Source organism: Bos grunniens, chromosome 2 (assembly GCF_055505025.1).
Source record: "Bos grunniens cultivar Pamir isolate PY7600 chromosome 2, Bosgru_T2T1.0, whole genome shotgun sequence".
In the NCBI taxonomy this organism is placed as follows: domain Eukaryota; kingdom Metazoa; phylum Chordata; class Mammalia; order Artiodactyla; family Bovidae; genus Bos; species Bos grunniens.
Window position 1 is genome coordinate 95,112,855 of NC_141166.1, and position 27,589 is coordinate 95,140,443.

The window sequence follows — 27,589 nt, forward strand, 5'->3', positions numbered from 1 at the left end:
TTTGACAATTGTGCCAGTGTACTTTGCATACAATACCTCATTTTTTTCACAATAATTTGGTGGTTACAATTATTATTTCCACTGAACCTTACACAAGTAAAGTAGTTTATTCAAGTTCATATGGCTAGTATGTGATGGACTGGAATTCATACTCAGGTGGATCATTAACACATTCAGTACTGAAATTAGTAATTTAAATCTCTCTTGGTCTAGTTTTCAACCTAATACTTTTTAGACTACAGTATGACATTACAGAAAAATAATGATAGAATATCTTCCTTTATATATTTCCTAAATGGATCATGTATTGATACTTCCAAATTTTCAACTTTAAAAGACTTTTTGACAGTATATATTAAGAAGTAAATGATGATCTAAATAATTTCACAATATTTAATCTTCTAGGAAATTTTTATAAAATGTTAGAGGACTTAATGCCATGTCAAAAAGAAGATACTTCAAACAGTCTGAAACAACTCAAAAGGGCAATAGACTAGTTATCTATTGATGTGTAAAAAATTACCACAAACCTAGTGGCTTAAAACCATACATATTTTATTATCTCACATGTCCTGTGGGTCAACAGTCTGGGTAAGGCCTAATGGGGTGCCCTACTCATGGCTACAGTCAACAAATCAGGGTTCTGTCTCATCTCAAGGCCCAAGCAGGGAAGGATCTGCCTCCAAGTTCACACGATTGTCAGAATTTAATTCCTGGCAGGTAGTCAGAGAGAGAGGTGCAGTTCCTTGCTGGTTTTGCCAGCAGTTTCATGCCATGTGGTCTTCTCCATCTAGAGAGTGCATGTTGTAGCTTACAAGGCAGCTTAATTTACCAAAGCCAATAGGGAGAGAGACAATGGGAAATATGCTAGCAAGATACTAAGTTACAGTCTTAATGCAACACTGTCACCTTAGTGAAATCCCTTCACCTTTGTCTATTCTCTTGGTTAGAAGCAAGTCACAGATTCTTCCCATGCTCAAGGAAGAGGGACCACACAGTGGCCTGAATTACAGGAAGTATGGACAGTCAGGGCCATCTCAGAGGATGTTTGTCCCAGAAAATAATTATGAAATAAAGAAATGACTCACCCTTGGTAGTAGCCAAAGAAAAACAATTTCCCCCCCCAAGTGTTCCTAAAAAATAAAACCAGATGGCATTTTGTGTAACACCAACCCAATTCACTGTCTCATCTCATCCATAATTCATTACCATTTTAGCTCAATGCTTTCTTCCTTGGAGAAGCCTCCTTACCTCTCCTCTCTTCTTTACGCCAGTGGATCAGCTGCCTATTCTGTGTTTTTATACCTTGACCATCTCTGAGAAACAATTTGTAGTTTACATTTGGTAATTTTCATTTGTGTAGGTTACCTGATTAACTACTGATTAAGTTATGAAGGAAGAAACTGTGATATAGTTTTTGTTCAACACTTTATTTCTATCACAGAGCACAGTATATAACATAGAGAGAGAAACAATGAAAACACACTGGATGAAGGAAAAAAAAAAAAAAAAACCACTGAAGTGGAAGAGACATAGGTTCCAATGAGAGCTCTTTCATTTATCAGCTGTGCTACTTCATGTGAGTCCAGTTAGCTTTCTGGAAAGGTCAATGGAAGGTCAGTTCTACCTCAGTTATAATTTTGATGCAAACTTGTGGTTTTATGGGCTTCCCTTCTGGCTCAGCTGGCAAAGAATCTGCCTGCAATGCGGGAGACCTAGGTTCGATCCCTGGGTTGGGAAGATCCCCTGGAGAAGGAAAAGGCTACCCAGTCCAGGATTCTGGCCTGGAGAATTCCATGGATTGTATAGACCATGGGGTTGCAAAGAGTTGGACACGACTGAGCGACTTTCAGTCATGGTTTGTGGTTTTATACAATCGTAAATCAGTAAGTTTTTGCTGCATTTTTTTCCCCCCAGAGTTTTCAGGAACTACCACTTTTATTTTTTGATCAGTGATTTTTGACGTTTTAACCTTTTCGCAATAATCAAAGGCAGAAGACAGGAGAAATAATGTGAGATACTTAAATCAACATTTGCAAGTTTATTTATAACTTAAGAAACACTCCTGATATTCTTCAGTTTGTATATTTGAATACCATAGCTATGATATGATTCAAAATGCTTTTCTTTCCCCTAGAAAAATCAAACCCTCACCAGGAAATAACTACATTAAACACATGCTATTCCTTTCAAAATGTTGGCATTCTTCCTTCTCCTGGAGCTGCCCATTTGGTCCCATTATGGTCCCAGAGGGTTTGTTGAATTAAATGGTAATATAGACTCAGATCGATGACATCCTAAGAAAAATACAAAACTCTGAAAAAGAGAGGCATGTTAGAATTCTCTGTGTTATAGAGTACTAGACTATAATGTAGAAGAATATTTTAAAATCACAATAGTACAGCTGACACACACGGCCTGTTTTCATCATTACTGAATGTTGCCCTTCCTCAGTAACTGCTGAGAAATTCTCCTATTAAGCAGTGTTGTCTGGTTTGTGAACTGTATCCTATGTATGCAATAAACTTTGGTTTGCTTTCACTGTCAAGTCTTTGACACGGTTGGTGCTAGAAGAAGATAAATACTGCGTAGGAAATCCAAGAGCAATATGTTACTCTACCTTTCACCCAAATCATAAGTCAAACTCATGCTTATTGAAATTTTTGTCTTGGGTTGCTCCACAGTAAGAGTGCACAGTGTCCCAGAGGTAACTAATGATTCTCCTGTAGCCTTTTCAGCTCACTCATTTATAGTAGTTCAAAACAGAAGAGGGAAATTTATTGACAGTGGAAGTTGAGAATATTTTTATAATTTTAATTTCAAAACAAAAATAGACATCTTCTTTTAGAACAATTTTTCTTCTTTTAATCTGAATTTCCACTGTTATTATTACTGTATCTTCTTAAGTGAAAAACCGTAATTATGGAATTTGTGGTTTTTCTTGTGTGACATGTGTCAAAATCACCATAATGCACAAACCTGAGAGGAAAATGTAAAGTGCAGAGATGTGTGGAGCTTCAAATTCATTTTCCTAGTAATTTGGGGTTAGAAAAATGTTGGATAGAGGTCTTAAATGATACCTGCAGGAGTACTATTCTGAGAAGACTTAGAAGTGATGTATGCTATGCTTCTCACTGAAAGGGCATCAGATCAGATCAGTCACTCAGTCGTGTTTGACTCATTGTGACGTCATGAATCCCAGCACGCCAGGCCTCCCTGTCCATCACCAACTCCCGGAGTTCACTCAGACTCACGTCCATCGAGTCAGTGATGCCATCCAGCCATCTCATCCTCTGTTGTCCCCTTCTCCTCCTGCCCCCAATCCCTCCCAGCATCAGAGTCTTTTCCAATGAGTCAACTCTTCGCATGAGGTGGCCAAAGTACTGGATTTTCAGCTTTAGCATCATTCCTTCCAAAGAAATCCCAGGGCTATTCTCCTTCAGAATGGACTGGTTGGATGTCCTTGCAGTCCAAGGGACTCTCAAGAGTCTTCTCCAACACCACAGTTCAAAACCATCAATTCTTCGGTGCTCAGCTTTCTTCACAGTCCAATTCTCACATCCATACTTGACCACAGGAAAAACCATAGCCTTGACTAGACGAACCTTTGTTGGCAAAGTAATGTCTCTGCTTTTGAATATGCTATCTAGGTTGGTCATAACTTTCCTTTCAAGGAGTAAGCGTCTTTTAATTTCATGGCTGCAGTCACCATCTGTAGTGATTTTGGAGCCCAGAAAAATAAAGTCTGACACTGTTTCCACTGTTTCCCCATCTATTTGCCATGAAGTGATGGGACCAGATGCCATGATCTTCATTTTCTGAATGTTGAGCTGTAAGCCAACTTTTTCACTCTCCTCTTTTCACTTTCATCAAGAGGCTTTTTAGTTCCTCTTCACTTTCTGCCCTAAGGGTGGTGTCATCTGCATATCTGAGGTTATTGATATTTCTCCCAGCAATCTTGATTCCAGCTTGTGTTTCTTCCAGTCCAGCATTTATCATGATATGCTCTGCATATAAGTTAAATAAACAGGGTGACAATACACAGCCTTGACGTACTCCTTTTCCTTTTTGGAACCAGTCTGTTGTTCCATGGCCAGTTCTAACTGTTGCTTCCTGACCTGCATACCGGTTTCTCAAGAGGCAGGTCAGGTGGTCTGGTATGCCCATGTCTTTCAGAATTTTCACAATTTATTGTGATCCACACAGTCAAAGGCTTTGGCATAGTCAATAAAGCAGAAATAGATGTTTTTCTGGAACTCTCTTGCTTTTTCGATGATCCAGCGGATGTTGGCAATTTGATCTCTGGTTCCTCTGCCTTTTCTAAAACCACCTTGAACATCAGGAAGTTCACGGTTCACATATTACTGAAGCCTGACTTGGAGAATTTTGAGCATTACTTTACTAGCATGTGAGATGAGTGCAATTGTGCGGTAGTTTGAGCATTCTTTGGCATTGCCTTTCTTTGGGATTGGAATGAAAACTGACCTTTTCCAGTCCTGTGGCCACTGCTGAATTTTCCAAATTTGCTGGCATATTGAGTGCAGCACTTTCACAGCATCATCTTTCAGGATTTGGAATAGCTCAATTGGAATGCCATCACCTCCACTAGCTTTGTTCGTAGTGATGCTTTCTAAGGCCCACTTGACTTCACGTTCCAGGATGTCTGGCTCTAGGTGAGTGAGCACACCATCGTGATTATCTGGGTCGTGAAGATCTTTTTTTGTACAGTTCTTCTGTGTATTCTTGCCATCTCTTCTTAATATCTTATGCTTCTGTTAGGTCCACACCATTTCTGTCCTTTATTGAGCCCATCTTTGCATGAAATGTTCCTTTGGTATCCCTGATTTTCTTGAAGAGATCTCTAGTCCTTCCCATTCTGTTGTTTTCTTCTATTTCTTTGCATTGATCGTTGAAGAAGGCTTTCTTATCTCTTCTTGCTATTCTTTGGAACTCTGCATTCAGATGTTTATATCTTTCCTTTTCTCCTTTGCTTTTCGCTTCTCTTCCTTTCACAGCTATTTGTAAGGCCTCCTCAGACAGCCATTTTGCTTTTTTACATTTCTTTTCCATGGGGATGGTCTTTATCCCTGTCTCCTGTACAACGTCACGAACCTCATTCCACAGTTCATCAGGTACTCTACCTATCAGATCTAGGCCCTTAAATCTATTTCTCACTTCCACTGTATAATCATAAGGGATTCATTTAGGTCATACCTGAATAGTCTAGTGGTTTTCCCTACTTTCTTCAATTTAATTCTGAATTTGGCAATAAGGAGTTCATGGTCTGAGCCACAGTCAGCTCCTGGTCTTTTTTTTGCTGACTGTATAGAGCTTCTCCATCTTTGGCTGCAAAGAATATAATCAATCTGATTTCGGTGTTGACCATCTGGTGATGTCCACGTATAGAGTCTTCTCTTGTGTTGTTGGAAGAGGGTGTTTGTTATGACCAGTGCATTTTCTTGGCAAAACTATTAGTCTTTGCCCTGCTTCATTCCATATTCCAAGGCCAAATTTGCCTGTTACTCCAGGTGTTTCTTGACTTCCTACTTTTGCATTCCAGTCCCCTATAAGGAAAAGGACATCTTTTTTGGGTGTTAGCTCTAAAAGGTCTTGTAGGTCTTCATAGAACCGTTCAACTTCAGCTTCTTCAGCGTTACTGGTTGGGGCATTGACTTGGATTACTGTCATATTGAATGGTTCACCTTGGAAACGAACAGAGATCATTCTGTCATTTTTGAGATTGCATCCAAGTACTGCATTTCAGACTCTTTTGTTGACCATGATGGCTCCTCCATTTCTTCTGAGAGATTCCTGCCCGCAGCAGTAGATATAATGGTCATCTGAGTTAAATTCACCCACTCCAGTCCATTTCAGTTCGCTGATTCCTAGAATGTCGACATTCACTCTTGCCATCTCTTGTTTGACCACTTCTAATTTGCCTTGATTCATGGACCTGACATTCCAGGTTCTTATGCAATATTGCTCTTTACAGCATCGGACCTTGCTTCTATCACCAGTCACATCCACAGCTGGTATTCTTTTTGCTTTGGCTCCATCCCTTCATTCTTTCTGGAGTTATTTCTCCACTGATCTCCAGTAGCATATTGGGCACCTACTGACCTGGGGAGTTTGTCTTTCAGTATCCTATTATTTTGCCTTTTCATACTGTTCATGGGGTTCTCAAGGCAAGAATACTGAAGGGGTTTGCCATTCCCTTTTCCAGTGGACCACATTTTGTCAGATCTCTCCACCATGAGGGTCATAGTTAAGTTGTTGATTTCCCACACCATTCATCTAATATACAATAGAAGTGCACAGGCTCAGAAAATAACTAGCCTGGTCTTCTATGTGGGGGTGATGTACCACTTGAGGTCAGATCCACAGTAAAACAACCGCAAACATAATAGGTAACACTTGTGAAACACTATGTATCATGAACTGTTTAAGTGTTTTACATGTTAGCTCATTTAATAATCACATTAACACTCTGAGGAAGATGGGCATAATGCCCATGGAATAAAGGAAAAAACTAGGCCTAAGAGGTTACATATATAGGTCAATATCACATATCTAGTATACTGCAGAACAGAATTCAAACCCAGGAAGTGAGAATCAGTCTCTAAGTAAACCACTGTGCTCTTAATCTCCTTTAATCATATTTCTATATAGTCAGAATTATATTCCTTTGCTGAATAAATATTTAAAGGTATAGAAGTCATATATATATATATATATATATATATATATATATATATACACACACATACAAATATATACCCACCCTTATGGCAGAAAGTGAAGAGGAACTCAAAAGCCTCTTGATGAAAGTGAAAGAGGAGAGAGAGAGAATTGCCTTAAAGCTCAACGTTCAGAAAATGAAGATCATGGCATCTGGTCCCATCACTTCATGGCAAATAGATGGGGAAACAGTGGAAACAGTGTCAGACTTTATTTTTCTGGGCTCCAAAATCACTGCAGATTGTGACTGCAGCCGTGAAATTAAAAGACGCTTACTCCTTGGAAGGAAAGTTATGACCAACCTAGATAGCATATTCAAAAGCAGAGACATTACTTTGTCAACAAAGGTCCATCTAGTCAAGGCTATGGTTTTTCCTGTGGTCAAGTATGGATGTGAGAGTTGGACTGTGAAGAAAGCTGAGCGCAGAAGAATTGATGCTTTTGAACTGCGGTGTTGGAGAAGACTCTTGAGAGTCCCTTGGACTGCAAGGAGATCCAACCAGTTCATTCTGAAGGAGATCAGCCCTGGGATTTCTTTGGAAGGAATGATGCTAAAGCTGAAAATCCAGTACTTTGGCCACCTCATGCGAAGAGTTGACTCATTGGAAAAGACTCTGATGCTGGGAGGGATTGAGGGCAGGAGGAGAAGGGGACAACAGAGGATGAGATGGCTGGATGGCATCACTGACTTAATGGACGTGAGTCTGAGTGAACTCCGGGAGTTGGTGATGGACAGGGAGGCCTGGCATGCTGTGATTCATGGGTCGCGAAGAGTCGGACATGACTGAGCAACTGAACTGACTGACTGCCATATATATACAAATATATATACATAGTAGGGTTACATTTTGTTAGGCTAAATAATCAAGAATTGACTATGAATACTTAATATTTGTTTGAAATGTGCTTAACAATGTAATCTCAGGTATTGCTTTAGTTTGTAAAATGTACTAAGCAATTCACTCTAGTCCTCCTGAGCCATGTTAGTAAAATTTTGCTGTTTTTCCCCCAATAACTCACAATCCAAAAACATAATTACATTTCCAGTTGGCTTTGCAGACAAGGCTGACAAAAATACAGACTAGAAAAATGCACCTAAATATTTTAAATTGTTAATGACATTCTTTGTTAATGAAACATTCTGGAGCCAAATATTACATACAATTATTTCTTTTTCTGTCTCTTTCTGTCTCAATTCTTTTAGTAAGTGTTAAGTAGTAATTTTTAAAAACTTTTATTTATTTATTTTTGGCTGTGCTAGGTCTTTGGTGCTTCACAGGCTTTTTTCTAGTTGCAGTGAGCAGGGGCTACTGTTCCTAGTGGTGTATGGGCTTCTCATTGCAGTGGCTTTGGAGGCTTCTCTTGCTGCAGAGCACAGGCTCTAGGGCATGCAGGCTTCAGGAGTTGTGGTACATAGGCTCAGTAGTTGCAGCTGTGGGAGATAAAGCTCACCAGCCCAAACTCAAGGAGTGGACTTGGAGACATGAGGTGCATCAAGAAGCAAAGCTCTAATGACAGTTTTGCAAAATTGGGTGTCTGGTGGGAAGGCACACCAGAGTTGTTGAAATGGGGTTCTTAGCCTATCGGCATGCAAGTCCCTCCCAGTTCCTCACTGGCTGAGTACTATGAGGTTAACAATCTTCCAGAGGAAGTCACCTGGATTTATTACTCTCCCTTTGTCTGGATTTTCCGGCACAAGTATCTTAAGAGCTGTAACATCAGCAGGCCATCACTCTAGGCTAGTTGTCCTTGAAAATGGACCGCTTTAAGTTTCTATTTCTTAAATACCTCTCATGATCTAGAGCATTGGCTCAACAGTTGTGGTGCACGGGCTTAGCTGCTCCACAGCATGTGGGATCTTCCCGGACCAGAGATGGAACCTGTGTTTCTGGCACTGTCAGGCAGATTCTTTACCACTGAGCCATCAGGGAAGCCTCTGTAAAGCAGTCATTTTAAGTCATGAAAGTAAATAGAGATGTACTACTTACTATTTATTTCTTAAATAGAGAAGTACTTCTTTTTAAAATTTTTATTGGGGTATAGTTAATTTACAATGTTGTGTTAGTTTCAGGTGTATAGCAAAGTGAATCAGTTAAAGATATGCATGTATCCACTCTGTTTTGTTTTGTTTTTTTTTTTTGGTTATTTTCCCAATAGGCCATTAAAAAGTCAATGGCACCCCACTCCAGTACTCCTGCCTGGAAAATCCCATGGACAGAGGAGTCTGGAAGGCTGCAGCCCATGGGGTTGCTGAGGGTCGGACCTGACTGAGCGACTTCACTTTCACTTTCCACTTTCATGCACTGGAGAGGGAAATGGCAACCCACTCTAGTGTTATTGCCTGGAGAGTCCCAGGGACGGTGGAGCCTGGTGGGCTGCCGTCTGTGGGGTCGTACAGAGTCGGACATGACTGAAGTGACTTAGCAGCAGAGTTTCTAGTATTATAAAGCAGGTTCCTATTAGTTATCTGTTTTATATATAGTAGTGTGTCTATGTCAGTCTGAATCTCCCAATTTATCCCTCCACCCCTTACCCCCTGGTAACCGTAAGTTTGTTTTCTACATCCATGACTCGACTTCTCTTCTGTAAATAAGTTCATTTGTAGCTTTGTCTTTTGCTGTTGGACTTAGGTCACTATGACAACCTCTAGGTCCATCCATGTTGCTGCAAATGACAATATTTTGTTCTTTTTATGGCTGAGTAATATTCCATTGTACATATGTACCACATCTTCTTTGTCCATTCCTCTGTTAATGGACATTTAGGTTGCTTTCATGTCCTGGCTATTGTAAATAGTGCTCAATGAACATTAGGATGCCTGTATCTCTTCAAATCATGGTTTTCTCTGGTAATATGCCCAGAAGTGGGATTGCTGGGTCATGCGGGGCTTCTATTTTTAGTTTAAGGAAACTCCGTACTGTTCTCCATAATGTCTGTATCAATTTACATTCCCACCAGCAGTGTAGGAGAGTTCCCAAGATGCACTTCCTACACAGGAGAAAGTGAGAGAGAATAATAGGGAATGAACATGAGGGAAGAGACAGCATATGTCAGAGATCAGTATACTTGATATTTAAAGATTGACTATTGGCACTAGGTACTGCTCTAGGAACTGAACATAAATACACCCATCAACAAATATATGTATTGTACTGACTGCAATGGAAACTTGCTAATGAAAAAAATTGAAAAGCATATAGTATTTCCCTCCATGAAAGTTTTTTTCTAAGAGGATCAATCTATGTCCTGTGAATGACTAGTATTTTTGTTTATAGGAAATACAATATAGTCATATTTCTCAAAATGTTCTCCACGGAGTATTCTTATCACAAAATCTGGGGGAAAGGACAGTTAAATTTGGGAAATATCACTTTAGATTTCCAAAATGCACTGTAACACAGTAAAGGTTATGAGAAGTCTTGTAGTAGATACTTGTTTGACTTTTAACTCATTGTTTCTATTAAAACGTGACAAGCTAACAGATGTTTAATATGTGCTACGTCACTTCAGTCGTGTCCAACTCTGTGCAACCCTATGCACTGTAGCCCTCCAGGCTCCTCTGTCCATGGGATTCTCCAGGCAAGAATACTGGATCAGATCAGTCGCTCAGTCATGTCCGATTCTTTGCGACCCCATGAATCGCAGCACGCCAGGCCTTTCTCCTCCAAATGTTTAATATACTTCATCTAATTTAAGCTCTCATCATTTAAAGATCATTTTCTTACATGCCACTAAGATAAAGTCTCCACTTTATAATGTATTACTTCCTTTTCACTTAAAATTATTTTGTCCCTATTACAGGAATTCTTTCAGACATAAACTGTTCAGATAGCTTTTTGATCATGTCATTCTTGTACTACACAGAATTTGTTTTAAATAAGCAAAATTGGTCAAGCAAGTTTCTCACATTTGGAATCTGACTCTTTAGAATCACTTTCCAATGCTTGTCATCCACTATCATTCTCAGTACCATGAAGATGACTGATAATGTGAGTTTCTTAAAACATTATTATTCCTGGGATTTTCCTTGAAGTCCCTAAAATCATTCACTAAATTTTCATCTTAGTACTTTCTTGATCTTACCAGAAGTACTAAAGTTTTTAGACAATAATCAGGATGTATTTAAATGCTTATTGATTTAAAATTTACATTAATTACTAAATCTGTAATTGGCTACAATGAGAAATACAAGTGTGTACATGTTCAAGTAGTGTCAGCTGCACTGACACTGATACAATGGCTTCTCCCCTCAAGCAATTGTAAGATCCCATTTACTATATATATATATATAAAAAAAAAAACCTCACTACTTCAGAGAAGGTATAATACTAATATTATATGTGTCACAAAGCTGAAGAAATAATTATATCCAGCATCCTGCAGAATGAGGGACTGACAGTATAAAATTTGGGTAGCTTTTTATGGAAATATTTTAGTTGATCATTCAATTGCACACTGAAACCTTCTGGCTTGTATTTAATTGTCAAGTCAATAAAATAACTCTCAATTATGTCATTACGGATCATTTATTTCTATGAATTCAAGTTCATCCTGCATCTTGGATCATGTTGATCTGTTAGGACTGGAAAAGTTTGCCAAGTGGAATCTACCCTTCAAGGAATGATAATTACCATGTTGTGTTCCACCATCCACGGAAAGATATCTCTATACAGGTTTCAAAATTTCTCCAGTTTTCTTCTTCTTTTTTTTTTTTTAATCTAGTAGAATGGGCAAGGGCTTGGACTATGATATTAGATGGATGTGAATGACTTCTAATCCTCTCCTGATATTTTCTAAGCAAGCTTGAGCATATTTAATCTTTTAAAGCTCCAATTCTTTCATCCTTAAACAAACAAACAAAAACAATAATAGATAGGGGTATGACAGAGATTTAATGAGAAAATGTGTATGAGTGTCTATAGTCGACTTTGGGCTTCCCTGGTGGCTCAGCAGTAGAGAATCTGCCCTGCAATGCAGGAGCTGCAGGATACATGGGTTCGATCCATGGGTTGGGAAGATCCCCTGGAAGAGGGCATGGCAACCCATTCCAGTATTCTTGCCTGAAGAATCTACAGATAGAGGAGCCTGACAGGCTGCAGTCCATAAGGGTCACAAAGAGTCAGACATGACTTAGCATACACGCATGCATAGTATAATTTTAAAAGAAAAACATGAAGTGAATATATTTAAGCATGAAATAAAATACACCTGGACTTATTGATATCTTGGTATCTCTAAGCATAATATGAAGGGTAGAAAATATAAAGGAAAAGATTTTTACTATGTGTCTCTAAATTTGAAGTTAGTCTCTTATAGGCAGCATATATAGATCTTTTTTTGTTTTTGTTTTTAGTCCTCTGCTACAGTCTTTTCATTGGAATATTTAGTCCATTTAACATTTAAAGTAATTACTGATAGGTATGTACATACTGACATTTTGTTCATTGATTTCTGGTAGTTTTTGTAGTTCTTTTTGCTTCCTTTCTTCTTTTGTGATTTGATGACTATGTCTAGTGTAATGTTTGAATTCCTTTGTTTTGGGTGTGCATGTATTCTAGGTTTTTGGTTTGTGGCTAGTATGAAGTTCATATACAATAGGCTATATATATATATATATAAATATTTTAAGTTAATGATCTCTTAAGTTTTAATGCATTTTAACAATGCTATATTTTTACTCCCCCTTCCTGTTTAATGTTAGTAACATATTTTACACTTTTTTGTTTTAAATATCCCTTACTTATTGTATACATAGGTGTTTTACTACATTTATCTTTACTACTTTAACCTTCCTACTACATTTAGACGGAGAAGGCAATGGCACCCCACTCTAATACTCTTGCCTGGAAAATCCCATGGACGGATGAGCCTGGTGGGCTGCAGTCCATGGGGTCGCGAAGAGTCAGACACGACTGAGCGATTTCACTTTCACTTTTCACTTTCATGCACTGGAGAAGGAAATGGCAACCCATTCCAGTGTTCTTGCCTGGAGAATCCCAGGGACGGGGGAGCCTGGTGGGCTGCCGTCTATGGGGTCGCACAGAGTTGGACACGTCTGAAGTGACTTACCTTACCTTACCTTACTACATTTAGAAGTGGTTGATTTCCTCTGTGGTTGCCTTCACCAATGAGATTTTTCCTTTTGTAATTTTTATGTTTCTAGTTCTGGTCTTTTCTGCTTATAGAAGACTCTTCACCATTTCTTACAAAGCCACTATAATGGTGCTGAACTATTTTAGCTTTTTTTTCTCTGTAAAACTCTTTCTCTCTCCTTCAAGTCTGAATGGTAGCCTTTCTAAGTAGAATATTCTTTATTATAGTTGTTTTCCTTTCATCACTTTGGGTACAGCATGCCAGACCCTTCTGCCCTGCAATGTTTCTGCTAAAGTCAGCTGATAGCCTTTATGGGAGTTTCCTTTAAAAATGTAAATACCTGTTTTTCTCTTGCTGTTAAGGTCTGCTCTTTTATTTTTTTGCCATTTTAATTATAAATTGTTTTGGTGTGGACCTTTTTGAGTTCATCTTGTTTGGCACACTCTGTGCTTACTACAACTAGATGTGTGTTTCCCAGGTTTGGGAAGTTTTCATCTATTATTTCTTCAGGTAAGTTCCCTTACCTTTTCTCCTCTTAGGACTCCTAGTATGCAAATATTAGTATGCTTGCTGTTTTCACAAAAGTGTCACAAACCATCAGCATATTTTCTTTTTTCTGTTCAGCTTCATTGATTTCTACTACTCTGTCCACTGATATTATCCTCTGTATCATCTGATCTACCCTTGATTCCTTCAAGTATATATTTTATTTCAGTGAGTGCAATCTCAGCTCATTTTGAATCTTTATATTTTCTAACTCTTTATTAAAATTTGCACTATATTCAATCATTATTTTCCCAAGTTTGTTGAACATCTTTATGATTATTACCTTGACATCTCTGTCAGGTTACTTATCTTCACTTTTCTATGATTTTGTCTCATTCCTTCATTTGGACCATATTCCTCTCTTGCCTCATCTTACTTAATTTTCTGTGTTTATTTCTAGGTATTAAAGAGGTTATGTCTTACAGTCTTTGAAATGTGGCCTCATTTAGGTGAATTCCCCTGGGGCCCAGAGCACACACTCCTCTGTTCACTAGAGCTTTGTGCTCTTTATGCCCTAGCATGTTTCCTTCTGTTTTGACAGCCAACGGCTGTTTGCTTGCTCTTAGGCAGGGCTGGTCCCTGGCCACGTTAACTGCCAGGCCTTGCTTGGTGTGGTGGCTATTGGCCCACTAGTGGATGGGGGGTGGAAAGCTACAGAGCCCAGTGGGGTGCAGGGCTGGTTCCTGCCTGCTGGTGGGCAGTGCCAGGTGTTGAAGTGACTGGCTGATGCCCAAGGATGCTAGGTTTGGAGCTAGCCCAGTGATGGTCCAGGCCAGGTGCCAACATGGCTGACTGTGGGGCCTGGCGGGTCATGGGACTAGTGCTGGCCTGCTGGTTTGCATGGCCGAGTTCCCGCTCAGATATCTGCATGCCATGGGAAATCAGGGCTGGTGCTGGCCCACTGGTGGGCAGGTCAGTCCCTGGCACTTTAAGGGTGGAGGTAGGATTTCAAAATGTCACTTGCCAGCAATAGTAATACAGCAGTAAAATGAGCTCTCCAAAATAGCTGCCTCCAGTGGCTGTGTCCTCCTTCATCCCCAGAAAGCTCTCCAGGATTAGCAAATCGGTCTGACCCAGGCTCCCTTCAAACTACTGCTTCTATGCTGATTCAGATTGTGTGAGATACTGCACAAACCCTTTAACAGAAAAGTCTGTTTCCTATAGACCTCCCACTTCCTGAACATAAGCCCTGCTGGTTTTCAAAGCCAGACATTCTAGGGGCTCATGTTCCTGGTGCAAGATCCCTGGGCAAGGTAGCTCAACATGAGGCTCAGACCCCTCACTCCTTGCAGAAAACTTCTATCATTGTGATGTCTCTCCCATTTGTGGGTTACCAACCCTGAAAATTTGGGTCCTAACTATACTGTCTCCACCATTCCTACTAATCTTATTGTGGTTTCTTATTTTTAAATTTTTATTGTATATTGGAGCACAGCTGATTAACAATATTGTGCTTCAGGTGTACAGTAAAGTGATGAGGTATACATATACATGTATCTTTTTTTATTTTTAAATTTTACATAATTGTATTAGTTTTGCCAAATATCAAAATGAATCCACCACAGGTATACATGTGTTCCCCATCCTGAACCATCCTCCCTCCTCCCTCCCCATACCATCCCTCTGGGTCGTCCCAGTGCACTAGCCCCAAGCATCCAGTATCGTGCATCGAACCTGGACTGGCATCTCATTTCATACATGATATTTTACATGTTTCAATGCCATTCTCCCAAATCTTCCCACCCTCTCCCTCTCCCACAGAGTCCATAAGACTGTTCTATACATCAGTGTCTCTTTTGCTGTCTCGTACACAGGGTTATTGTTACCATCTTTCTAAATTCCATATATATGCGTTAGTATACTGTATTGGTGTTTTTCCCTCTGGCTTACTTCACTCTGTATAATCGGCTCCAGTTTCATCCACCTCATTAGAACTGATTCAAATGTATTCTTTTTAATGGCTGAGTAATACTCCATTGTGTATATGTACCAAGCTTTCTTATCCATTCATCTGCTGATGGACATCTAGGTTGCTTCCATGTCCTGGCTATTATAAACAGTGCTGCGATGAACATTGGGGTACACGTCTCTCTTTCCCTTCTGGTTTCCTCAGTGTGTATGCCCAGCAGTGGGATTGCTGGATCATAAGGCAGTTCTATTTCCAGTTTTTGAAGGAATCTCCACACTGTTCTCCATAGTGGCTGTACTAGTTTGCATTCCCACCAACAGTGTAAGAGGGTTCCCTTTTCTCCACACCCTCTCCAGCTATATCTATTCTTTTTCAAATTATTTTCCTATCTAGGTTATTACAGGATATTGAGTAGAGAGTTCCCTGTGCTATACAGTAGGTCCTTGTTGCTTATCCATTTTAATTATTAATATAACTGTGTGTACATGTTAACCCCAAACTCCCAACCTATTCCTCTTCCCCACTCAGTTAACTATAATTTTTTTCCTCTAAGTCTGTGAGTCATAGTATTTAGTTCCTTCTTTATGTCTTTAGTTGGAATAAATATTTTTTGCTAGTCTTCTGGTCCTTCCCATAGAGTTGTTATGCAAATAGTTGTAATTTTGGTTTGTCTCTGGGAGGTGAGTTTAGGGTCCTCTTACTCCACCATCTATGTCACCTTCTGACCTGCCCAGATTTTTGATGATAAAGATCAGATTGATATAAATAGAGAAGTTTTCTGATATTCACTTCTTCTATGTGATACTGTTCTCAACAGAAGCTATGATCTTTGTACAATTCATTATATCATTTTTATTCCATTAAAATAAAACTGAAGTGATAATAGTAAATGATAAGTTCAACAGATAATCACTGTGTATTATTAGCTGGCATGGGTCATCAGCCGCTTAATATAGTTCTAACCATTGACTTCCTAATGAGCAGTTATGAGCCTGGGTAATTTCTGTGCATATTAAGAATGACTAAAAATTAAAATGGCAGGATAAGAGTAGTTTTAAATTTAAAAAAAATCCAACTAATCTGTTAAACTTCTTACACATATAGTACTTAGATACTCTAGAATGCAGTAACCCCTGGTTAGCCTAAAAATGATCTTTTTATTATACTTGAGAAGAAATGCAGATTCTTATTCAAATAACCCTTGATGACAATTTTTAAAGTAAACAACAAAGATAATTTTCTCTTTAAGAGGAATTTTGAAAATATAAAAAATGTTTAGCTAAAACTATATTCATTTAATATGCAAGCATATTGTTAATATATAATTGTATATGGAAAACTGATTAGTTTCACAGTTTTAATTTTTATACTTAAGGATAAAATAGATTTCTAAAGGTTTTTTTTTTCTTTCTCTTCTTTTAGTAGCAAAGGGAATGCACTGCTTTTATAGTTCAGTTATTTTTGTTCCACACATTTACTCATTTACAATGATAGTGTAAAAAATTATTTGTATTTTATTTCCGTTTCCCATATTTTATAGACATTTCAATACAGCAATCATATTTTGTCAATTAGGTATACCACTGATTTACTTAAAAATTCCCTTATTGAAGGAAATTATTTCCTCTTTTTACCACTTTAAGCTATGCTACAATATGTATTTTTATGCACAAAACTCAAGAGCTTTAGTCTAAAAGCAGGTATTCTCTCATCAGGTACCTTGATTATAGGTAATCAAAACTGTTAGGCTTATTAGGTATTTACTTGGAAAGAATTTATTTGAGATTATGATGATCTTCTATTTAAAGAATTAAAACACAATTCTTCTACATATCTAGATTATCTAGATTAATACTACCATGAAATAGATTTTAACATGAATAAAAGGTTATTAAATAAAGTAACTGCCCATAAATGTTATAATTTACCTATTAATCAATCCTGCAAATTTAGAGTTAGAGTACTTTTTTATTCTAATTCATCATGAAACTCTAAATGTCAGAGCTTCTCTAGCATTTGTTCAACTTCCATTGAAAGATTTACATTAAAAACCTGTAACTCCTGTAAGCTGCTTTTGGAAAAAAAAAAAAACATAATGCATTAAGATTCCTTCTATTGCAAACTTCTTCCCTCACTCTATTTTTGTCATAGCATGTATCACCTTCTAATGTATTACTGTTTACTTACCTCTCCTTCCCCTTTGAGAAAGATACATTTTTTTGTTCATTGACATATCCCAAGTGCTTAGAAAACATGCTTTGTGTAAAGGCTGGAACACGATAAATATCTGCTGATTTAAATGTTGGCTTGGCTTATGCTATCTTTGTCTCTTTCCATTTGTTTATCTAATTCCTGTGTTTGCTTCACTATCTTAGAAGGCATTCTCTATATGGTAGCCTCAGAAGCTCCAGGCTTTAGTCATCTTTACAGCTAGCAATTCCAAAGGAAAGAGAATTTCTACTTTCTAATAGTCCTAGAAAGTTGTCTGAGTATACTTTTATTTATTTATACTTTTATCACATGCCTACTCCTAAGCCAGTCATTATGATAGGTTGTAAGTAACAATGAGAAATGGGTTGCTTTGATTGTCTTGGGGGTTACTCAGAATTTGACCTGAGGAACAGCAGCATCCCCTGGGAGCTTGGTAAGTATGTAGACTCTCAGGCCTCAGTATAGACCACCTGAATCAGAATGTGAATTTTTAACCGGATTCACTAGTGAAATGCCTTTATTTTGTGATGCTAGTTGGAGCTGGAAAGACAGGAAGGGGTATGAGATCAGCAAGTCACACAAAGTGAAGGTGTGACGGTTGCCCAAGGAAAACTTGAACGCTGTTACCAATATGCAAAATGGATGCCAGGCAGTCAAAAGCAGCAGGTATCCATTACAATATGCAATATGTATTCAGCAGTCCATCCTAAAAGATATCAGTCCTGGGTGTTCGTTGGAAGGACTGATGCTGAAGCTGAAACTCCAATACTTTGGCCACATCATGAGAAGAGTTGACTCATTGGAAAAGACTCTGATGCTGGGAGGGATTGGGGGCAGGAGGAGAAGGGGACTACAGAGGATGAGATGGTTGGATGGCATCATCAACTCGATGGACATGAGTTTGGGTAAACTCTGGGAGTTGGTGATGGACAGGGAGGCATGGTGTGCTGCGATTCATGGGGTCACAAAGAGTCGGACACGACTGAGCAACTGAACTGAATTATTATATACCACACACAAGATACCTTAGGAATCAAGAGATTAAATTATCTGTCCAAAGCTTTTCCTGGGGAGGCAAAGAGAATTAACCTGTATAGGATATCAAGTACTAACAAGTATGCTGGAGAATGAAGAATAATGGAGGGATAGAGCATTACCAAGATGATGGGAAGGGCGATCATTTTAGAGAGGAAAGTCAGGGTGAGCATGAGGAAATAAATTTTGATTAGAGATTTGGAGAAAGAGAAAGAAAGCAAGAAAGGGTGGGGAAGCCAGTTTTGCTACAATGAAGTGAATACAGGTGATTAATTCAGAGAGATAACCAAGGGTCATTTCATAAAGAAACTCTGGCAATGATTATTGATATTGTCAATTATTTCTAGAACAATGGGAAATTGTTGGAAGCTTTGCAGCAAGCGAACACATGATTTTATATTTCAAATATACTGTCTAGAGAGCAGGAAATAGTAAATAAAGGATAAATGGAGAAATACAAGATGTCAGGGAGACTAGTTAGGAGGTGATGGCATGCTTAGTCTTAGGCAAGAGATGGGAGAGACCAGGATGGTAATGGGGATGATAGAGGAGCTCGGAATCTATAGACAGGCCTTGACTCATGATGATTTGACTAAAGTTTTCAACTTTATTATGGTGTGAAAGCAATAGGTATTCAATAAAAACTGTACTTGTGAAACTTTAGAATTTGATATTTTTCCAGGCTAGCAACATACAGCATAATACTCTCTTTAGAAGATGGGCTGCCCCAGCACCCAGTCAGCCATGTGATCAGGAGGGTGAAAACAACAGATACACTTAAAACCATTCTCTATACATTCGGTCACCCTGTTTTCCACTTTCAGTATACTATTCAATAAAGTATGTGAGATATTCAATTTTTATAAAATTGGATTAACATTAGATGATTTTTCCTAGTTGTAGGCTAATGCAAGTGTGCTGAGCACATTTGATGTAGGCTTGGCTCAGCTGCAACGTTTGGTAGGTTAGCTCTATTGAATGCATTTTTTTTAACTTAAGATGGGTTTCTCAGGATGTAACCCCTCTGTATGTAGAAAGACCCATATTGTGGATTGTTAATGAATTGAATATGTGTGTGAGATAAAAGAAATACTCCTATGTTTTTGCCTTGAGAAAATGGATGGACACTATTGCTAGTTACTGGAGAATCTTGAAGATGGGTCATGTGGAAAATCAAGAGGACCTTTTTGGAATGTCAAATTTAAGATGCAGAACTGCTGAATTAAATCCTTTGAAGCCGCATTGCCTTTTTTTCCGGGTCCAATAGAATTAAAAAATTTTCAAAGCCACCTATTTGTGTACCACTAAACAAAAAGAAATTCTTTTAGTAATCTATTTTTTAAGTGTTATTGAACCTCTTTTGAAGGCTACATCCAGATTGGAGGTTCTGGATACAATTACTTTGAAAGGAAGTATTTGTCTACAAAGCCCAAATATCTTTTTATTTTCATCCAAACACTAGCTAGAAAAATCAATATTTTATTGTAGAAGGAAATGGTTTGGCTGCTTAAGCATTTGGGGAAAAAACAAAATTCTGAAAAAAAAACCAAACGGGTGGTGAGGAGTGGGAAGGACTGGCAGGTGATAAGCCTCAAGAGTGCGGCCTCATTTGAAAATAGTAACCTAAATAATGGTATTAGTTATAGACATTTAGACTGTCTAAACAATTGTTCCTTTATTACACATGACTAATAGACTTTGCTGCTTGGTTGGGATAGCATATCAAGACTGGGCCACTTTTTTCCTGTGCCAAAGTGTGGTTGCTTACTGCTCTTAAACACGTTAAACAGAGATCTTTTCAAAATCTAAGAATTAATTGTCATCTTATAACAGTTATTTAGCCACTTCAATTAAATGTTATTTTAATATTAGTAATGAGCAATTCATGTCACTAAAATTAGTGGTGTTATTTTTATTTCTCAACTAAAAATCATTCTATTATGATCCTCAATGGAAAATTCATTTTAAATTCATCTATTCTGCTATTAAATACAGTTAAGCAATTTTAATAATACACATGTGAGTATATTTCATTTGCTTGTGGTTTCTTTATGCTTATTTATTTACTAACTTACTCAAGGATTTGAAGTGGTTTACACTAACTTATAAAACAGGGAAAAATTAGTAAATAAAAAGTTAGGTCCTAAACCTAGATAAATAAAAATTCAAGAAGGAAAACTTAGAACACAAATGTGTCATCCATTGTGAGGGTCATATTTATGTATATTTCTCATGAAATGCACAAGTAGTGAATTAATGACACTAAAGGAAAAATATGAGGAATAAAAATAGTGAAGCCACTGAAACTTTCATTAAAAAGAAACCACATTATCACACAGCTCAATTAGGCTTTCATTATGAGATGCTAAATTAATACCAACTTATACTGACTTGATTAATTATTCAATTTAAGAAGTACATGTACTTGGTGATAAATATTTACATTTTAAGTCATAACCAATGGAAAAACTTTTTATATCCATTTAATGTACTAATTGGATGTTAGCAAGAATTCAGTGTTGTAGCAGCTGCACATGCAATTCAATTTGATGAAATTTTAATTATAGAGAAAAAAACTGATAGCAAAGCAGAGTGAAACAGTGCTAAAATGAAAATAGCATAAACAGATTTCAATGTTTCTCTGAAAAATTCCAGGTGTTGTCAAAGTGGATTACGGAGATGTGTCAGTCAGAAAAACACTAAGAGAAAATCTGAAGTGTAAGCCCTTTTCTTGGTACCTTGAAAACATCTATCCGGACTCCCAGATCCCAAGACGTTATTACTCACTTGGAGAGGTATGAATTATTTATTTTGGTTAAGTTTTAAATATATTTTGCAAAAGGAGCAATTTCTAAGGAGATCAATATTTTTTATATTATGAATACAATGCTTTAAGGGTTTTTAAACAGACCTATTATAAAAGACTTCTCGTAAATTACAAGGACCATAAAGGTCTATATCACTGGGATTTATAAAAAATAAAAACACAGTTTAAGGTGGAATAAATAGTATTTTCTTGTTTCTTTATAAATAGCTCTAAAACTTTTTAATCATATGGAATTTAAAGTCTTTGAAGTTTACAGCAAATTTTGAGTTTTTCTTTATGTGGGTTATAAGTGTTAATATTTGCTGTGGGAAAAGAAACTGGAAACTTTATTAATTTACTAATATAAGTAACATATTTTTGGAAAAGTAAACTTTATAAAGCAAAATAGTATGAAGATTAGGTTATCTACATTTTTTTATAAATTGCATTAAGAACTGGCCAAAAAGAGGTAGCTGGATTCTTGTATCTGCTTTGATATTCATTCAATTATAATACAGCACACCAGGTAACCAATTGAAGATTCCCTATACATTCATGAGAAGTAAGGGTGAAAGATATTATCATAGTACTATTATCAAAATCATACTGACTTTGTACACACATGGAGAACCCCTGATCTGTTCCATACTTTTTCAAAATATAATCTTTATTTTTTTTAATAAATATTTTCACTTCTAAGAAAGTTTTCACTCTCACTCATCCAGAAATCTACTTTTTCTAATAACCATGTACAACTCAGAGGACAAACCTGCCCTAACTTTATTGTATTCAGAAAACAATGCATTTTTGTTTTTATTTTCTCCTCTGTGAGTTTTTAAATTTTTATTGGAGTATAGCTCATTTATAATATGTTAGTGTCAGATGTACTACAAAGTGATTCATTTATACATATACATATCTCTATTTCTTAGATTCTTTTCCCATATAGGCTACTACAGAGCATTGAGTAGAGTTCCCTGTGCTATATACAGCAGGTCCTTTTTAGTTATCTATTTTATATTGTGTATATATCAATCACAATCTGCCAATTTATACTCCCCTTCCCACCACCCTGGTAACCACAAGTTTGTTTTTACATCAAATATACTTCTGTTTTGTAAATAAGTTCATTTGTACTTTATTTTTTGGATTCCACATAAAAGCACTATTTTTCTTTCTTGCTTCACTCAACACAATTTCTAGGTCCATTCATGTTGCTGCAAATGGAATTATTTCATTCTCTTTTATGGCTGAGTCATATTTCATTATACATATGTACCACATCTTCTTTATCCATTACTCTGTAGATGAACATTTAAGTTGCTTCCATGTCCTGGCTACTGTAAGGATTGCTTCGTTAAGCACTGGGGTGCATGTATCTTTTTATATCAAGAGTTTTCTCTAGATAACATGCCCAGGAGTAGGATTGCTGCTGCTAAGTCACTTCAGTTGTGTCCGACTCTGTGCGACCCCATAGACGGCAGCCCACCAGGCCCCGCCGTCCCTGGGATTCTCCAGGCAAGAACACTGGAGTGGGTTGCCATTTCCTCCTCCAATGCATGAAAGTGAAAAGTGAAAGTGAAGTCGCTCAGTCGTGTCCGACTCTTAGCGACCCCATGGACTGCAGCCCTCCAGGCTCCTCCTTTCATGGGATTTTCCAGGCAAGAGTACTGGAGTGGGGTGCCATTGCCTTCTCCATAGGATTGCTGGATAATATGAAAGCTCTATTTGTAGTTTTTCTTAGGGAATCTCCATACTGTTGTCCATAGTGGCTGCACCAATTTATATTCCCACCAACTGTGTAGGAGGATTCCCTTTTCTCCAGCATTTATTGCTTGTAGATTTTTTTATGATGACCATTCTGACCGGTATAAGATGTGTCTCATTATACGTTTGATTTGCATTTCTCCAATAATTAGTGATGTTGAGCATCTTTTCGTGTGCTTTTTGGCCATTTGTATGTCTTCTTTAGAGAAACGTACATTTAGATCTGCCCATTTTTTGATTGTGTTGTTTGGTTTTTGGATATTGAGCTGCATAAACTGTATATTTTAGAGATTTCAGTCACTTCATTTGTAAATATTTTCTCCCATGCTCTGGGTTGTCTTTTCATTTTGTTTATGGTTTCCTTTGCTGTGCAAAAGCTTTTAAATTTAATTAGACCCCATTTGGTGTTTTAATTTTCATTACTCTAGGAAGTGGAGTTTATTTTTGTGTATCTTGTTAGGGAGTGTTCTACTTCCATTTTGTTGTTGTTGTTTACACTTAGCTGTCCAGTTTTCCCAGCACCACTTATTCCGTTTTATCTATTGTATATTCCTGCCTCCTTTGTTGTACATTGGGGGACCACAGGTGTGTGGGTTTGTCTCAGGGATTTCTATCTTGTTCCATTGGTCTATATTTCTGTTTTTGTACCAATACCGTACTGTCTTGATGACTGCAGCTTTCTACTCTAGTCTGAAATCAGGAAGTTCGATTCATCCAGCTCCATTTTTGCTTTCTCAAGATTGCTTCAGCTATTCAGGGGCTTTTGTGTTTCCATACAAATTATAAAAGTATTTGCTCTGTTAAAAATTACCATTGGTAATTTCATAGCAATTGCTTGAATCTGTAGATTGCTTTGGGTACCATATATTTAGAGATTAAAAAGTTGGCTTCATCATAACTGTACAAGCATATGGTCATAATACATATTTAATTGATCAAAATAAGAGATATCCCTTTATGAATTATATGCTTCATATTGGTAATTTCCCACTTACTAGGAATTACATTTGAGAAAACTGATTTAGTATTTGTTATATTTAAAACATTTTAACAGCAATAATACAATGCATTTGGAAATTATTATTTGAATCTGCTATTTTTATAGGTCATAACAGCAGAATATCTGAAAATTCAGTCTAGTATTTTTTGGTTCATTTGCCAAGAAATCTATGAATTTATCCACTCCATAACTATAAACATTCCTTGTGATTCACTAAAAGAAAAACATACAATTCATTTCCAGCTGAATTGTTTTTAAAGACTGTTTTTGTGTGTGTGTGTCTTATCCATACACTGTCAAATTTCCACTCACTCATCAGCCAGGTAAATATCTCTCTATAGAATTTTCAGTTTATATCTATTGAATACTAATCTGAATTCTGTAGTGCAAAGGTTCATGTGTAATAACACTGAATATTACCACTTTCTAGGTATAACTTTAGTCCTGTGCCTCTGGTTTTTTTTTTTTTTTAATTATTTGTTTTCATTGGGATGGGAGTGTCATTGCTATTGTTTTTAAATATTCAGTATTCCCATGTTAGCACTAAGTCACACGATTTATTTATATTTAATACATAAAATAGAAGAGTGTTTTTTAAACTAGAGCTCTATGTGCATGCTAGTTATTATAATCTAGTTCTACTAAAGATCTCCAATAAAGTATCTAACACTCATTTCCTTTATGGAAAATTTTGTTGGGCCAATTGTGAATTCGTACCTTTAGAAGAGGGAGTTTTTCTATTCTTGTAGTAGGGTATTCCTCCCATGGTAGTCAATGGACCCAGGTAGTAAGTAAATGCTGATCACTTTTTCTAAAAGAAGGTATGACCAAGACCTGTTAACAAGACAGATATGAGTCAAGCAGAGTTTTTGGAAATCATCTAAGGCCATCAGGGTGACTCCTGAGAGAGACTCAGGACTCTGAAATAGAACCTAGATGTCTACTTCCATTTTAAAAATTCAGTTGCATACTCTCCTGCACTACACATTGAGAAATCTAATTAATTGACTTTCTGAAAAAATGAAAATTAAGTGTGAGAAAATTCCTTTTTAAAGGAGCTATCTTCTTTAATGGATCAGGTGGCTATATTTTAATTTATAGAAATAATTTGAAAAACTTTTGAAGACAGAAATATACCTTTAGGGTTTTTGAAACATATCCGGGAGAGGCAACGTGGTGTACTGAAAGAATCCCAGACTTTGGAATCAAGCAGAGGAGGGTTTAAATCCTGACCTCCCATTTTAGGACTTAAGTAGCACTAGGTCTGTCTCTGGTACCTAGCAATAGAAGGAAGGTAATCATACAGATTACAGTGATGACTGAGGATACAGAGCATTGATAACACCACCTAGCAGAGTAGCAGCAGCACCATTAGTTACAGTTATTGTAATTATTGGAGCTACTATTATTTTCTTCCTATGTCAAGCTTTATGTTAGATGCTTAAAAATTGTACTTTAAAAAATCAAAATTTCTTGGCAGGTTTTGTTATTATCCCCAATTAAATATGGAAACCTATATGCAGAAAATTCACACAATTGACCTAATGGTCATAGAGCTAGTTAAATACTGAAGTCAGGATTCAAATATATTTTAGTCTGACAATAATGTTCACTTTTCCTTATAATTAGAAGGAGAAAATGGATATCACTATATGTTATTCATTCAAAATACTTTTATTAATTAAGAGCTTAAGCTGTAACCTGTGCTATATGCTAAGGATGAAAAGTCAACAAGAAAGACCTGTACTCTTGAGCCATTCTACTGAAATGGGGATGAGGGAAAAGGCAAGAGATAATCAAACAGCTAAGAAATTCAGCTGAATTAAAACTGTCCTATGAGGTATTTAAAAAACTATGAGATATATCTGGTTTTGAACTTTCTGGGATATTAATGTACTACAGTTTTCCATTTTAAAACCACCCTTCAAGAGATGCAGTCCTGCAACAGTTTCCTTGAAAACAAGAAGGACAAATTCACCAAGCACTGCGTTCCAATTCAATTTTGCATAGTCATGTGTAGTCAGAGACACTTTGATATGAGTTTGAGATAAACTATTAATGGACTATATTGGATGACAGTCATTTAAATCTTTTTCTTGCTTACTGTCATTATGTATGAAGGCACTGTCTCTCAGATAGTCTCAAAGTGGAACCAGGTGTCCAAAGCTACTTATCTAGGGCACAAAGTTATTTCTTTGAAGTAATTCATATGTACTCAATTTCAAATTAAATTGTTAGGATCTAACAATTTACAAGTTTTTTAAGTTTCAATGTTTTTCAAAGCCCAGATATTTAATATTGCAGTGCACTGGTGAATATAAATATCTTCACATCAGTTTCTCTTTATAGCTTTCCTTGTTATATTACAAGATAGAAGTAAACATGATATTCAGTTTCTATCATTATATATTGTCACCAAAATAATCATCAGTATTGATATCAGACAACTGTTGTAATTTCCTACATTTGAATTTTATGCAGGTAATTGAAATATTACTTCACTCAGCCCATGAATTACATGCAATTTCCAATGGGAAGTTAAAAGCTGAATTGCTTTGAACTAAAACCTTTAAGTAGCTTAATGAAGCATATGCCTTTTATACTTAGTAAGCAGATCATAATGGAATAAGGAAGAGGAGCTTCCTGCAGCATGAAATTCTCTCTTAACTAACACTAGCTTATGTATATTTAGCTTGTCAGCCCCTGATCTTATAAACATAAAAGCTAATTCAACTATAAGATTGAAAATTGGCTTTCTAAAGTAGTAATGCTTTACCCTAAATTTTTGGCCTTGGACAGGCCAGCATCTTGGGGAAAAAATGTTTTGTTAATGTGGAACACAAGAAAGCAGAGGGCAAGAGGGAAGAGAAGAGAAATTCTGGAGCCAATTGACTTAACTCTAAGGGCTTAATATCTGCATTTGCATGCTACTTGGAAGACATTTTGACAGTAGTCTCTGAATTTTTTACTGCCTACTTGACTCCTTAGCACTTCCTTTTTCTCTTGTATTCTTTAACCTTATCAACTAGTTAAGATCCTTGCACACATTGACACTGTATTCCTTAAACACTGTTAAATAACAAATTTCAGTAACTAAAAATAGGCATCTATTGAAGCTGCTAGGCTGCAGGGATTAAGGATAAAATCAGTTACTGCCAAATCCAGAGGCTAAAACCCTCAGAGTATTACATGTCTGTTGGTAATCAGATCTATTTATAAATTCACCATCTTCTTGATCTTTTAATAGGATAACCAGTAAAAAAAAAAAAAAAGCCTCATATTTTAAAACATGCACAAATGGGGCATTCTCTCTGCCCATGATCATATTTGCAAAACTCTTTGGGACCCAGTAACTGATTTTTATCCCAGTGTAACTAATACACAGGCAAAATATATTAGTCTCCATCACATGTTAACCCTAAAGAATGTTGACCTGGGTATCCCACCTATGGATGAAATGAGTGAGTTTACTACTGGAAAGTTT

General features: G+C 37.0%; 1 protein-coding gene across 21 annotated transcripts in view; it reads left to right on the forward strand.

Moving 5' to 3' along the window:
- The window catches only part of GALNT13 (polypeptide N-acetylgalactosaminyltransferase 13), a 943,716-nt gene that overhangs the window by 859,296 nt on the left and 56,831 nt on the right, over positions 1–27,589 (forward strand). For 19 of the 21 annotated variants that reach the window (XR_015151979.1, XR_015151977.1, XR_015151981.1 and 16 more), the window contains one exon: positions 21,188–21,327. The exons of 1 other annotated variant lie outside the window; for it this stretch is intronic. Coding sequence is in view for 17 of the 20 variants with exons in the window: in XM_086368993.1 (XP_086225119.1) it covers positions 21,188–21,327 (140 nt within the window). In the remaining 3 variants the exon portion in view is untranslated. Of the gene's footprint in view, positions 1–21,187; positions 21,328–26,904; positions 27,317–27,589 lie in introns of those variants that run through there. One more of the 21 variants, XM_086368894.1, reaches the window with a different exon arrangement.